This window comes from Paramisgurnus dabryanus, chromosome 7 (assembly GCF_030506205.2).
Source record: "Paramisgurnus dabryanus chromosome 7, PD_genome_1.1, whole genome shotgun sequence".
In the NCBI taxonomy this organism is placed as follows: Eukaryota; Metazoa; Chordata; class Actinopteri; order Cypriniformes; family Cobitidae; genus Paramisgurnus; species Paramisgurnus dabryanus.
The window spans coordinates 30459002-30475758 of record NC_133343.1 but is presented as its reverse complement, the minus strand read 5'-3'; the positions used below and the strand labels follow the sequence as shown (position 1 = coordinate 30475758).

Below are 16757 nucleotides of genomic sequence, written 5' to 3'. Positions count from 1 at the left end.
CATAAATGACACCTCAAATCGTGAGGTTTGTGATCTTATTTGTTCAAAGACATCGACAATCAATATTCAGAACACCCTAGCAACTGTATAGCAACACCCTGACAACCCACAATACCTAAAATCATGGTGGCAAAATTCAGAATGAATTTTCTCTAGATCTTCAGCAGTAAATGTAAAAATCCCCACATTCAATGTAATGTACATCAATTTGAGGAAACAAAGTTTCTGCCAAAATAAACAAGTGTGTAATGGTGAAATGGACGTTTGTGAAGGACATCTGATACTGGGTCCAGTTAACAGCAGCAGTGAGTTTTGCCAGACAACAGATGGATGCGTTTAGTAGGACATCGAAAAATGCGAGCAGGCGGCACTTCAGGCAAACCTGCAAAACTTCCCAAGTTCCCCGTTGCTCTTTTCTCATTACACGGTCATCAGAAGACTCGCACTGCATTTACACCCATTTTTAGGGAGGTGATAGAAAATCCAAAATTGTAATTAGTCAAGAGAAGAAGTCAATTAAAATTCCTTTCACAAACCCTAAAGAGAGGGAGGAACACTCGTATTAAGAGACCGACTGGAAAATAAAGACTCAATGTGAAAGCAAGGACAAATGTGTTTAAGTCACGCTACTATACACAGAGGAGACCCCACGCTAACACTGATGTTCCCCTTCACAATGATTAAAGCTTCACTTTCACAGCAAGAGGATGTGATTGACTTTAAATCCTGGAGGACGGAGAGGGTTTGACAGAGTTTGCTTTGACTCCCGTGAGGAGAAACTTCATTCAATGTGGCTTTTAAAGACACAGTTCATTCAATGATGAAAAACCTGTCATGTTGTTACAACACATATGCTGCTGGGGTTTATTTTCGACACAATCTCATGGCAATTCGAAACTCGTGGGTAAACCCCCATGCATTCATGCAATTTCATTCCTGCACTGTAAAAAATATTTGCTACCTTAAATTGTTTTGTTCAATCAAATAATTTTACCTTACTATTATTTGTCTTGACAAGAGATGAATCTCTATCGTGAAGCCAACACGGAAGTGACTGAAACTGCAATTCATCGTCTGGCCACTAGAGTCAATCCCCATAGACCCCCATGTTAAAATGCCCAACTTTCCAGGAGAAATTAATGCCTTTACAGCCTGATACAAAAATTGGTTTTAGTCTATAGAGCAATTTCTTCCCTTCATGACAACTGTGAGGGGGTGATTGTTTTAATAACTCATCTGTTTAAATTATATGAAGCCTTAAATTGTGCATAATTAACTCTTTCTGCATAGCATTTTTTTTAAATGTTGCCAGCTAGTTCCAGCATTTTTATGATTTTCACAAAAGTTTAATGCCTTCCAGAAAATGATGTTCTTTAAAAACATTAAACATACAATATATCAAATGAAAGAACAGACCCTCTTTCATCCTACATTCATTTGTTCTCTTTATATCAACTCTTAAATATGATTAGGTTTCTTCAAAAATACCAAATTAGGTAAAATAATTGAATTTTTGAGAAGGACTTTTGTTAGAGATCAGATTCAGAGCAATGATCATGTTTGGCCTCAGTGAATGCTTCAGTGTTTATAAGGTGGGTAAGAGCGCCACCTGGTGGATAATAGTTGAAATATGTATTGCCGTAAAAACTCATCATTGGCAGGGAAGTGTTTTCTTTCTAATTGACAAGTTAATTCGTCAATGGCGGGGAAAGAGTTAAGGGCGTGGCCACTTGAGTGACAGTTAAACAGCCACTGTTGTCACTCCAGCTAGGCGAGCGTGGTTTCATTAACCAGCCACTTCAGCTACACCCATGTCCTGCCTCTTTACCCATTTTTGGTTATCCCCGAGTGATGCGCAGTGATGCAATGTCAAGGTGGCGGCGGCAGGCTCCGCCAACTATTGGCTTCAAAAAAGCTTTCCACAAACGTAATGGTGACGTCACGGACACTACGTCTATATTTTTTACAGTCAATACAGTTTTAGTTCAATCTGCTTTCATCACATTTAAAGGTATTGCGGAAGATTTTCTTTTTCCGGGTGGATCATCAAGACTTTTGGTCCTCCTAGGTGTCAATCAGGAGTGTTGCGCAATTGCATTTTTTTAAAAAGTGGAGAAGGCGGTTCTTTTCTAAAATTCGAGAAAATCCTCCGCTACACCTTTAAGTTAGTAAAATGTTTTATTAATTATAAGTTTCTTTATTGCCCCTTTATAATTTTCTAAAATCACATCATACAAAATAATACACTGTAAAAAAATCTACATAAAAAATTATATAACTTAAACCATTTCAACTTGTTTTTATAATTTATGTCATCTTATCACAGGTCAAAACTTAAAATAGCAAGTTGAATTGACTTGCAAAACCAAGTTGTTTTAACTGCATGCAGCATTTTTTGTACAGTATACGAATTAGCCAACTCAGAAAAAAGTTACAAACTTTAGTGAGATCAGCTTTTTTTTTAAATGCGACCCAAAATGAGAATCTTTAGTTCTAATGAAGTATTCAAGGAAAGAGCTTATGGGTACATTAGACAGAAGATAAACACATTAGACGGAAAATAAATACATTAGACAGGATCTGAGATGAAGACTGCAGCACCAAACCAGCATTAACCAGTCTGGACCGTAATGTTTGTCTACACCGGTCTTTTCAGCACAGCGGCAAACACAGAACTCAGGATAATACAAATAATCCTCATGCTAGAATAAATTTACAAGTGACGAGACCCCCAAAACATAATTTTGAACACTGTGAGTATTTACGGCAGATAATGGTTATGCTTGATTACATCCAAAGCAACAATAAAGCAAACACACAAACACACACAGGCACACGCTTCATACAAGCATCATTATTCAAAGCGCTGCTCTTCTGTCTGCGACTGATAATGCGTGTGCTCGAGTGAAGATGTTTTAATCTAAGTGAGGTTTGGACTCAATATTTAAAGTTCACAAATATGCACACAAGTGTGTTACACAAGCTTATCATATTCAACCACAGGACAGAGGAATGGGGAGAAACCAATGCTTTATTTTTGGTCTCTGAATAAGTTTTGTAAAGACTACACTCCAGACATTGGTTATCAAGAACACATGATTTGAGAATTGTATTTATTTGAGAACCATTTATGGAATTTAAATTTGTTTTTGTTTTCACACTTTATTGAGATGTAGCTAGTGAATTGTTTCTTACAGCTTACATTTTTCTAACTCTTACATTCTTTAAAGGTGCCAAAGAATGCATTGTAATAATCTGATAAATTGGTCTCTCATATCCACATAGAAGGTTTGTGGCTTTATTAAGTACAAAAAATATCCAGAAATGGTTTAGCATTTGTTCCAAGAATGAAATTGTCTATTATTACCTTATTTGAAAGAGTCATGAATAATAATGTTAAGCTCTACTCTGATTGGCTGTTTCTCAGAGCACCTCCTTCAGTAGCTCTCTGTGTTTGTAAACAGATCTTATGATCTAACTTTCTTACAGTTTTGATGGATCAATTACATGTCAAAAGAAACCTGCAGAGGAATTAATTCCTATGATAACAAGGCCACTGAGGAGTTCTTGTTAAGAGCTTGTACATGTGCAATGAATACAGTCTAGCTAGCACAATTCTGATAAGTAAAATAAAAATGCATTATTCATATTATGCAAATTATACTTATAATGAGTGACATAACTGCATACATGCATCTTTTGCACATTTCTCCTCTTCCTCTCTTCGAACATGTGCACCTTAGGTTGAAACATTTCTTGCTATTATGTTTTTATAGATTATAAAAAATCTTTGCACATTTTGCATTTGACGTGTTGCGCAGACCATCAGCTTATAAAAGAGGAAATAAGCATTGTTCTCAACTCATTCTCGTTGTACTTGATTTCATACGCTGATCAATCTGTTCATCGCTGCATGAAGTCAAAACCGCAATATTTCAAATATCCTGGAAATATTTCAGAACACCATACGCATACTTATTTTGTGGCAATTTCGCCTGACAAGATCTTGTTTGGTTAGTAAAAATGAAGGTTAATGAAAGCTGCATGTAATAGATAATAGTAAATGAAAGCATTGGATGTCATTTAGCTAGAAAACGTTAACTGGAACACCAAGGACAAAAACAAAAAGGTCACGTGACTTTTCCTATTTTGGGCAAATTAATGCCTAAGGGGGTTTCGAGGGGAACGGGGGAGGTGAGAAGGTTAAACAGAGAATAAAAAGGGACTTCTGAGACAGAGAGAGGAAAACAATGTGAATGTGAGAATGAGAAGCTGTATTGTGTAGGAGGTTATTGAGTGGCAAACACAGTTCCCCTAAGCAAAATCATCTAATTAGATTTCTACCCAACAGCCCCCTCGTGACCCGTTAAACTGCGGCAGTCTTGAAAAGTGAGATGTGAAGAGTCTCCCAAAAGTCTTCTTCACGTTCTCCAGAGCCTTTCAGGACCAAAGGTCTTCTCCGAGAGCTTGCTTCCCTCACACAGCGGAGGAGGAGGTCGACCTCCAGAACGAAGCATGTAGTTGAAAGAAAAATAGTTTTAATTTCGTAACTTTACATTTGTGTGAATTGTGGTATAAATTCTTGTAAGTGTAACAAACTAAAATCAGCGAAGATACTAACATGCACTGTTCAGGGGCATTGGAGATGCCTATACAAAAGAGCGAAGACAAACACATTATTTGTAGTTTATATGAGGTTTACAAATCACTAGGAGCTTGGATATTGTGTTGCTGTAGTTTATTTTATTTTGCTATAATTTGTCCACAAAATGATGTTTATTTTTGAGTCAAGTCTGGCTGTATACACTGCATTGTGTGTGTACTACCCTGAACATTTGTCATCTGCCCGGGATAGTCCCATGGGAGGGCGAGACCCGCGTGATCTGTCACGTGAAGCCACTCGAGCCGTTTGACGTCTTGCTCTGAGCTGACAGACGTGGCGTCCTCAGGCCCTTCTTCGTATTTGTCTCTCCACGCAGCCTTTCCAGCACATGCAGAACGATATGATACCCGTCTCTTTATATCCAATCAATTCAAATACCACCGGGTTATGAATTGAATGTCACACGCTTCACATGTGGACCAAACAAGGGTCAGGCATTCAGATGATGGCACATTCATAAGAAAGACTGGAAATCCGAGATCTAATAGGAAAGTCCAAAATGTAAACTTCAGAGAAATGTCTCCCTGTTAATTCTGTTTTTAATCTTTGTTTTTTCTGGATGAATTTACTCTTCTATGAGATATATATCAATCAGTATATCACGATACTGTCATTCATTGACGTGATGTTTAAAACCATGTATGTACCCTGGTACTTTTGTTAGTGAAACTAAAATATAATTATTTCAGAACAGAAATACAGCATGCACTTACAAATGTTTTCAGGACACTACTGGGATTATAAAACTACGCTTTCAAGTTAACATGAAAATACTACAGTATTCGAGTACAAAACATGCTACTTTTTTTATTAAACACATATTGTTTTTACAATTATGTTCACTTGTAACTCTTTCTTTTTCACCCTTAGTTCATTTGCATAGGGGTAAAAAGTAGTGCACTAACCATGGTCTAACTGAAAAACCTTGGTTATCAAAACCATGATTATTTTGTGGTTACTATGGTTTTATTACAGTAACCACGTTTTTTTCTGTAGTAAAACCATGGTTACTTTTCATAAGGGTTTCCGAATCACTGTAGGGGGAGTCGAGCCCAGCAAAGCCGCTTATGAGCGATCGCCTAAGCCGTGTTTTTCCTCAGCCTTTCTTTTTCATTCTGTCTGATTTATTCACCTTTCAAACACAAACAAATATGCTGTGTTGTCATCCTTCAAATGGGATCAAATGCTATGATTTAGCGGCTTAAGCTAATCTGATTTCACTCTTCTTCCATCAAAAACACGGTGGGGATGCTAGCGAGCGCTAGTGCAGTGAAAGCCGAAGCTACTGTAGTGTCGCGCATCAACAAAGCTGCATAAATGTGCTGGCGTTAGAGCATAAAATAATCTCAAATGTTGTGACTAAATTCTGATTCGTAAGAGATGCATATGGGTCATTCTACAAAAAACGTCCACTTTTGGCATGGCAAGATGTCTTCAAATGTATTTCTTTTTCTAACATTTAAACTTAGACCACATTATTAGATTACTCTTTGACTTTATAGGTACACATAAATGAAAGCTTAATGATTTTTTAAAAAATTTTGTGTGCATGTACTTCAAGACTGCATAGACCTTTTTTTTGTCACTGGTGTTACCTTACTTCTTTAGCAATATTAAAATGTATTTATAAAAGTGTTAAAGCTTAATTCTTAAGTGTAGCAGAATTCAATGAATTAAAAATTATCATCATGTCACATGTGAAAGATTTTGTTTCATGTGAAAGAAAAGAAAACAGAGTAACACCAGTGAAACAACAAATCATCAGTCACTGGTGTTACTGATCTTCACTGGTGTTACCCATAAGGAAGGTGACAGTAAACCAGTGACAATTTTCATGCAAACTGCATTTTACAAAAATTTCTGCTGCAAAGTATCGAACCAAATGTTGTCAATCATTGTAAATTCACTAAATTAACTAGTTTAATCCATTTATATTCTAGTTTTTTGCAATTCCCAAACAATAAAGGAGGTCATACCAGTGACTTAAACTAAAAGCTTCATATGAAATCATGAGATGAATGAGAAGATTTCTGATAACTGAAAAGAGACAGTGGACTTACTGTATATGGGCGTCTCTTCATAGATCTCCAGGAAATTGAAAGAAGTTTATGGACACATTATTGTATTTTAAATGGAAGAAAACGCTGTTTTTAATCTCAAAATAAATCATTTTCCCTCTGTACATGAATGTGAGGACGAGCACTTCTGTGGTGCTTGGAATTCTAATGAATTAATTAATAAAAATCAAATATTGCTACATTGATGGCTCAAGAAGATGTAATTGTTCAAATAAAATATTGTTTCATTTTAAAATATAAAAATTGTAACCCTAAAGTGTTTTTAAAGTGTAATATTTCTGTAAAGGCTAGAGACAGAAAAATTGACATTTCTGTAGAATGACCCATATATAAGTAGTGATTGGGCAATATTGTAGCATTTTTGTTATGATGTCAGTTTCACACAAACCACAATAAGTGATGAATAATTCAATAAATATACTTATATTTTTTTTCTGGAAGTGCTGAAGCAACCTGCTGTTGCCAATATGATTTATGTTAACAAAAATCTGTTTGGCCATGTATGATAATTGTGAATTATTTGTAAGTTATACAGTAAATGAAAAACAACTTGTTAAATTTGTTGATTCTCTGGTTCCCTCTCCCAAATATCTGCATGCACAAACCGTGGTGATGTACTTTAAACGGCATCCAGTATGTGATGATATCTCATTCGAATTGGCCACATCACTGCTGAAGGAACCGCGAGACGTCGCTTACATGCACCAAAGAGCAGGAGGTTTGGCCGTGGACTGCAAGGCGTCAATCCCAGGTGAGAGATGAATGATTGTAATTGTGCGTTTCTCCACAGGCCTGCTTTCCAACGCAATAACCACAGTGATTAATCACAGAGCAAGCATGTGGCCAATGTTTGTGCTTGTATTAATGTACAAACAGCAAAGTCTTCTTGCCCTCCGTGATCGTGTCTCGCTCAACTAAGCCAATTTAGTCAAGACACACCGCAACGGGGAGCCGGGGGTGACGCGCTACAAATCACCTAAAGATGTTACGAGTTATCGTAAAGCTATTAGAAAAGCCGGTGCTGTACGGCTACCGCGGGGGGCATCCGAACAGTATTGCGTTTAATGAGAGAAATTTATTACGTTATGCCTTTATTTGGGAGAGGCAGAAGCATTATTTTTCACCTTAAATGCACTTCAGAAACAGCAGGTACTTTAGGGCTTTCGGTTTGAATTTGTCCTGCTGAAAGATAAACACTTTCCCAAGCTGTTTCACAGGCAGGTTCTCCTTCAGTACCTCCCATTCTTTCTTTAATTTAACAAGATGCCTAGATGAAAAGCAGATCTCTGGCATGGAGCTACACGCACGCCTCTTCACAGTAGGAATGGTGAGTTGTTGGAAGTGTTAGACTTCCGCCACCCATGATGCTTTGTGTTTCGACTAAAAAGCAATAGGCAGTATGTGCTTTCAGATAGTTCTTCTGATCTAATGGCATCTTTTATGGCAACTTTCTTTCACGCTACTGTTACATATAGTTTTTGATTTTATTTTATTTATGCAGCTGTGAGAAAATGTGAAACAAAGATTCCATACTATATGTTTTTATCCCATTACCCTGATGTTGCTGGCTGCATTCACTGGCATTCATTGGATGCTACAGGAGGAACACTTGTTTGTAGTTCTTGAAATTAAATAATTCAATAAAAATCAAACAATGAATCTAAATTAACAAATAAAATACATTTGATGAGTAAATACTCATTTTGTCATAACCAGGGCCAAATTAACACAATGTAGTGCCCTATGGTGACCACATTTGAAGTATATACAATAGTTATGTTGTGATTGATTTGTTGCAGGTAACATGCATGATGTTTTTACACTATAGGGGAGAGCGGGACACAACCTAATGCTTTTTGGTTTTGGCTCAATCATTAAAAAAATATTTGAGTTTGATTAATTATATTTTTACACAAGCAACACACACATCCCTGCTACAAATTAACATTGAAAGTTTGTTTCTATTATTGCCATTTTTGGACAATTACCCCAAATGTGACAGAAGTGCAAACGTTACAACTTAACCCATAGGTGGGGTTCATTGTAACAGGTGGGGGTTAGTTGTAACACTCGCAAAAAATTAAGTTTGTGTTAATTATGCTGGTAAATATTTCAATACTATTTTGTCTATATACTTGAAGTGGATATTGTTTATTTATCTATCAATAATGGACAGGTATCCGCACTTTATTCATTCTTCCAGCCCTTTTCTAACAATAGTTCAATATAAATGGATACAAATGTCTAAATATGTGAGAAAAGCAGCACAATTATGATTAAAAAAAAATATATATATATATATGTGTGTGTGTGTGTGTGCGTGCGTGCGTGCGTGCGTGCGTGACCCAGACTGTAAAAACCATGCTAAAGTCTCAAAATCAAATTCTGAGATAATGAAATTAATGCCTAAAATCGCAGAATTTGATTTTGAGACTTTAGCATGGTTATTTTAATCTTTGACATGACCTTATTCAATCAATATTAAAGATATGAACAAAAAAACATTTTGACATATTTTGTTGGTTGGCAGCCAACAATCATTTAAATGTACTTTCATGCCACCAAAACACTCGTTCATCATTAACTCTATGGAAAAACATGATACCTTTCCATAAATTTGCTGGAGACCGTCTTTAGGCAGCGTGAAAACAATATGAGAAAAACAAATCGCTCAACCCTGTGCAACAATGTAAACGGTCTGTGTTACAACTAACCCTGCGTTAGTTTTTGCCCCGCGCACCCCTATATATAAAAGTTATATGCAGTGTTATCCAGTTACAGTAGCATATTGTAATGAGATGAGTGTCATGGCTAAGACCTTTATTCTCATCTATAATGTTTTGGTATTAATCTATAGGTTCCCCCGCTCTCTATATCTCATCTCTGCAATGTCTAATGATCCACACATTGTTGGGGTTCTGAGTAAGATGTCTTAAATGTGTTGGACTTCATGCAGGGCTGCGTAGACCCACTGGTAAAAATAACTGAGTGCATGGTGAAATAAAACGATTGATGCATGTGTTGTAAAAAAAAAAGCTCGGTCGCATTCCGTTTTGGTCACGGATGCCACGTTATGCCACCAACCCCCAAAATGCCATCATTGAAAGCTGCCCATGTCACCCATGCTTAAATCCACCACTGTATACTTGTGTGCTTAAGATCTACAAGTCTTGTGGTTTTAACATAAAATAACAATTGGAAGGAAACATGCATGAGTAATTGAAAAATGCTTGAACTGTCTCAAAAAACTGTCTGGAGCCTTTGATGCCCCCCATCCTGTCTATTAATAAAAAGCCATGGTCATACCTGAAAAGCTTGAAGCTATCCTTTTAGAAAGAATTTTTTTTTTATTTTTTTTATCAAATAAAACCTCCATGAATTCAAAATAATATAAAAATTATATGAACAAAGTTTGTTCAGCGTCTCTTTTGTGATGCCGGAGTCCCGCCAGATGGACTGCAACCAATTTTCATGACATTTTCAAGAGAAAACAAATTGTTTGTTTTCCTGTATGTTTCTGGTCCCTTTAAATGAGGCAAAGAAAATCTTCAATCACAGTGGGTCAGATAAGCACAGATTTGAAAAAATCTCTCAGACACCTTAAAAAAGACTGTATTTCTATTCTGCCTAATGAGAAGAAAAGAAAAAATTAACTGTCGTGAATATATTGGGTCCTGATGCAAACTTTTTTTTTCCTGATGCAACTTTTATGAGACATTTTGCTTAAAGAAAATGAATCCTGTTTTTAAGAACATCATGATATTTTGCATCATCAGATTATTTCACGGCAAGTATGTATCTTTTATAAGAAATAAGACCGAGACATTTTTCTAGCATTACACTGATTCATAAAAACGCATTTGTTCATATGCATACTTTTTTAATGCTTCTGTAATCGGCTCTCAACGTGACTAATGCCATTAAAGCCGAAAAGCAAACGTGCCGTGCTAATGACAAAGTGATGAGCCGATCTCTTTGTAATAAATCAATGTGATTCAGTCCATTGCCAAAATCAGTTGATTCAAGACAGAAGTACCTGCTAGTGCATTATGTAACGTCTGTCTATTGTATTGTATGTGTTGTTGCTGTTATTAATTTTTTTAACAAACACTTCATCAAGCACACATTAATGCATTGTATTTGATTCTGAATGTAATTATTTTCCTGGTTTATTGTTTCTATTCTCTTTGTATTTTACATTATGAGACACATTATGACTACTAAGAGTCATATTTATTGTGTTATTTTGTGGTTTTGGAGCCCAGTAGGCTCAGCCTTTATTCCCTTTATTCAACAGAAAACAAAAGGTGGATTTTTAAATAATACAGAAAACATTAACTCACCTTGAATTTGTATTTTCTAGGTAAACTATTGTTTCAAATAACTTTCTGTTTACTTTCATTCCACGACTAAACAAAAGTGAAGCAGTGAAACAAGTCTCTACAAAGTAAGTTTGCTGCAACACCGACTCATCATTGACTTTTTGGTGACTGGTGAGTTTATAAATTGCCTTTGGGACAAAATATTTGGCGTATCGTTCCTTCCAATTGAACAAGGTCCAAAGCGGGAGCACGGCAATAATGAAAGTATTTTGACCAAAAAAAGGTAAAGCGATTGGCTGTGTACTAAATCTGACACATACTGATTGTTCTGCTGTGACCTCCAGGTTTGGAGGTGTAAGAGGTCAGTAGCATCTATCAGACCATCCGGTTTTCAGGACACAGAGTAATGAGAGATCGAGAAGTTGAGCCAAACCAAACCAAACCACATCACCCCAGCAAGATCAGGCAAAATATTGAGCTTTAGAAAAACAAATCCTGTTAAGTGTCATAAACCGCTGTCAAACTAAATCACAAAGGGCACAATGAGTGTAGCATTCCCACAATGCAACACTTCATCATGACAAACACCTGATGTCTCACAAACGCCGTGAAATTGTTATACATTCATGCAAGCCCAGCTGTCTGAGAGGACCACCATCACCAGTGGCGTGTTTACCATTTTGGGGGCCCTAAGCAAAGTCCAAGGACCTGGGGCCCCCCATGCCCCAACATTAAGAAAAAAATTCTTGGTTTAAAAATACAAATAGTGCCCATTGTCTTATTCAAAAGAATAAAGAATCATTATCTGTCAAAAACATAAAGGTCTTGGTTTTACCGCAGTGGTTTCCAAACTTTTTCCAAAAGGCCTCCCTTTTGTACAGAAATATATTTTTAAGCCTATCTCAGATATATCCTTTGCTGGCAAATTCCTTATAGGATGTATTTAAAATGATGTAATTAATACAGTACTGCAACTTCAGTGTGTGATCTTAAAAAAAAAATAAGAAAAAAGCGGAATGCTTACCACGCAGACTTTTTATAACTCTGCAATCATTAAATAAAAAATCATTAAATAAGTTAACCGCTTGTGGACAGTAGGGGGCCCCCCAAGCCCGTGGGGCCCCAAGCAATTGCGTGGTTTGCGTGGTGGGTAAACACGCCACTGACCATCACAGTACAAATGCTTTCTATGGAAATGCTATTTTTCCCTCCCAGGTTCCTATCGCAACTTGACGGCTTTATCAACGCAGAAAGCAATTGGGAACGACTGTCTTCTGACCTGAGATATTATCACAGAGACACTGTAGAAATTGACAGCAATCGTCTGCATACGTGCAACGTCTTTGAGAAAAACGCAGATGTGATCATATCAATGAGAGGCTGGGGTTTCTGATTAGATTGATGCGGGCAAAACATAGAGACTATCTCACCTGACCAGGTTTGACATCCTCGCAGATCGACGCCTCGTAAGGAGTCGCCAGCTCGGGAGGGTTGTCGTTTACGTCCAGTATTCGGATGCTTACGGCGGTCTGAGACGACATGGACTGGTTATCTGTGAAAAGATATTCAAAAGTTAGCATCCTTCATACAGGATTTGAGAAATGCATATATTTGCATAAATTCTGTTTGTGAATAAACTCTACAGTATAAGTGGTTATGGAGTGGTCATTTCCAAGCTGTACTATAGTATTAACAGTAAAAATCTTGTTTACGTTATGTCTATTAAAATTCAAAGGATTGGGTCTTCCATAGATGTAACCGGAGTAGACGTTGTATGCTGGGAAAGTATAAGGGACTAATTTGGATTTTAAAGAGGACGTTTCACAATAATTTTTTTAAGATTTAAAATAAATCTTTCGTTTCCCAGAGTACATAATATGTGAAGTTTTAGCACTAAATACCATATAGATATTTTATTATAATGTGTTAACTCTTTCCCCGCCATTGACGAGTTATTTCGTCAATCCCCAATACCGCAATTATCCACCAGGCGCAACTTATAAAACCCGAAAGTATCGCCCTAGGAAAAACAACTGTATGTCCATCTAACTTTTGCATCTGATTTCTATCAAAACTCCTGGAATTATCTCAGCTTTTTGCTCAAAATTTTGTGTTTTTGAAGAAACCTACCCATATTTGAGAAGTGATAAAAGAGATAAATGATGGTAGGATTAAACTTTTTTTTTTGAAAGCAGAGGGTCTGTTCTTTCATTTAATATGTATGTTTATATATTTAAATAAGAACATTTCCTGGGAGGCATTAAACTTTTGTGAAAATTATGAAAAATGCTGGCGGGGAAAGAGTTAAAATTACCACTTTGTAGGTGTGAGCAAAAATGCCGGTGTGTCCTTTAAAATGCAAATGAGTGATGAAATGCAAACACTGATCGCCATGATGGTGGTTTGTTGAAATTGAAACTTAATTGTGCTGTGAATTATTTTTCTCTCTGTGCAATAAATGTCTGTGCCGTGATTGGATAGTGCAGATTAAGAGGCGGTATTATTATAATAAAATCCCCTTCTGACATCAAAAGAGGAGCCAAATTTCAATGAGCTATTTTCACATGCTTGCAGAAAATGTTTACCCAAAGTAAATTACTGGGTTCATCTTTTTCACGTTTTGTAGGTTATCAGAAGCACTGGGGACCCAATTATAGCACTTAAACATGGAATAAGTCAGATTTTCATGATATGTCCCATTTAAAAAACATCTCACAACCACATAAATGTAAAAATCTGTGTAATGAAGGCAGTACACTTTCTTTTAGCAGTTTTACATTTTGATCATGTGTTTCTATAAATACAAACATGAAACTGTAAATGCTGGAGTGGAAATTAATGATATAAACACAGACTAATGCATTTAAAATTAGCCTGCAAAGTTATTTTCGATCACGACCTTGTTAAGCTTTACAACGAAATAAAAATATCTTGTTTTTGTGTTTTTATTAGGTTGGGTAATGTGTATATAATTACTTTCACTTACGATCACACGACTAACATTATCTTGTAATTAAACAAGTCTGTGCTGGGAGTCAGCTGATCCTCAACTAATGAATCCGTTTCATTATTTCATTAGAAATATTTACTGAAAGATGAACCGCACCACCGCTGCAGGCCATAGAGCGACCACCATTTTAACTGTAATGAGACATAATGAGCTCTTTTTAATTAATACCGGGTTACTATTTTGCTTGTTTATTTACAGGGGTGTAAAGTTCATAATTTACATATACTGATTGTGATGTAACGTAAAATCAGAAAAAAGCTGCATTTGCAAACCATTTGGACAGAATAACAGAAAAAGCATGTAATACGGTACAGCGGGTTATAACCTGAAATAAACTTCATCATCATCCCAGATTACACGAAGCCCCGCAGGCCTACAGCAATTTATGACAGGACGCTCCTCAGCAGAGGCGTCCGGAAGTAAAATCCCATTCGTTTTCCCCACAGTGAAATTGATTTTTAACGATAACATATAAACCTTTCAAGAAAGAGCCACCATGAGCTTTGAGGTTGTTAAGTGATGATATACGATTCTGTAGACGCCACAAGCCAGTGTGATTTTCAACTTCATTTACAAAAAAATAAATAACTAAAGAGTCAGAACTAATCTCGATGCAGACAATGAATGATCGAAATATTAATAAAATCAAAACTGGAGAAGATGCAGCTTTATTTCGGGGTGAAATGAAACTTCAACTATTTGCTAGTATACTTCAAAATCTGTTATTGTGAGACTCACACCAATATCAGAGAAACACACTAATCAGAGACCATGTGCGACATCCATAAGAAACAGATTTCTATTGTGTTATACCCTTAAGCCTGCAATACTTTCTCTGTGGTTATAGAGCAAAGATCAGAGCTAAATTTAACTAGTCTGAGATATGAAGAGATATGAGCAGATTAGAGGGATGCTGGGCCTCTGCTTCTCACCCAACAGATGTTGGATGTCCACTCATATTCTGGAGATGTTACCAGACGGTCACTATATTACAAAACCTCTTTCTCAATCCGGTTTGAAGATGTGTGAGGGACAAAGTACTAAAGTTGTATGGTGACTATGTTTTAAATAACAGGAGGGATGCTGTATTTAAATAATGAAACAGGGCCCGGTTCCCCAAAACGTTCTTATCTCGAAGTAGTTCTTAACCTATTCATTAACCTCTCTCTTAACTCTACGGCACGATTCCTGACACGTTCTTACGCTAAGTATATCTTCTGTAAGTTACACTTTCGTAAGGTTGGTCTGGACCATTCGTAAGCTCTCTCTTAGTGTTGTTTGAGCGCAAGATGCTATCGCCGTGCCACTGTGCAGCAGTTTTTAGAAATCAGCGCAAATGCAAATAGCGTTTTCATCACGTTACATTTATAATTTATTTAGAAAGATTAAAGATTTGAATTGGTTATACTTAAAAGCAATACTATCATGTATTCTATAATACAATTTATTAAACATTTCATACATTTAACAGTTTTATATTACAGTAGGGTATGTCTTTTAACATATAGCCGGCTTTTTCATTTTATTGTCTACTGTTTGTTTTAAAAATGTTATGTTTGCATACATAATACATATATATTATACATATAATATGATTAGTGTAAAAATAATCGACTTACCATTAAGAACAATAAAAATACATGACATAAATGCACACATATACATCTCAGTAGCCATTAAGACTTTAAAGAATAAACGTATAATGTGATAAAACGCTATAAAAACACAACACTAAAGGGAAACATAGGGGAAGCAGAATTCGACACAACACCGGCCGCGTAACCGTTTAGTCCATGCCAATTTTTTTATTCGGAAACACTTAAACCCTGTTGACATTTTGCCTGACGTGGCTAAATAAATAAAAAATTCGCCTCCCCAGACATTAGTATAAAAGTGTATTACATAATTTTTAAAAGTCGTTAAACCCATGTCAAGTCGCGGCACAAGTGGCACAACGGGATAAGGAGGGTGGACGATTAGCAAGGGATACCCGGTTCGTCTACCCGTATTAATGACAATTTGATAATTTAATTAATAGTCTATATTTAACGGATAACTTAAACTGCAATAAAATAAATGTTGGAATAATATGAGTAATGTTCCATTTGTATAGAACGTGTTGTCTTTCTTAACGCCGTAATGCACTTTCGCGTGAGGTGGAAATCGATCCCTGAGCAATCGATCCCAACTAATTCAGCACCTTCACTTGGGACAGCGCCTTTGTTACGTCGTACTTAGAGGCAGCGTGTTACTTTGGTAAGATAAATCTTTTTGTGTCTTCTTAGCGGGCTAAGAGTGAGCGTTATCGGGGAACCGGGCCCAGATCCTTAGGAATACATAGTATTAATAGACAATTTAATGATGATAACATAATGACCTTTTCTGTAAAATCAAGTCTAAAGTCTCAATCTAATGATGAGATTAGGAGCATCAAAGTTTGATTTCAATCTTTGGCATGAACTTACACAGTCAGTCAATATTAAATATGTCAAGATTGGGGCGTCTGATGTTTTTTTTTTGTAAATCATAATTTTTATCAGGCTCTTATACTTAGGTTCAGTCATTTCACTTTAATGGCAATGAAGAGGTTACTAGTCTGATTAAAATCCTCTATATTCACTATGGATTGACGAGAAAATATCTCACTTTAGGCATTTCATTGGTATTTTTAAAATGTGACTTTC

At 36.3% G+C, this 16757-nt stretch overlaps 1 protein-coding gene across 1 annotated transcript in view; it reads right to left on the bottom strand.

The window, feature by feature from the left end:
* Window positions 1-16757, bottom strand: part of LOC135757736 (cadherin-22) — a 207128-nt gene that overhangs the window by 33572 nt on the left and 156799 nt on the right. Inside the window, exon 9 of the mRNA XM_065272413.2 lies at window positions 12494-12615. Coding sequence (XP_065128485.1) covers window positions 12494-12615 — 122 coding nt within the window. The remainder of the gene's footprint in view (window positions 1-12493; window positions 12616-16757) is intronic.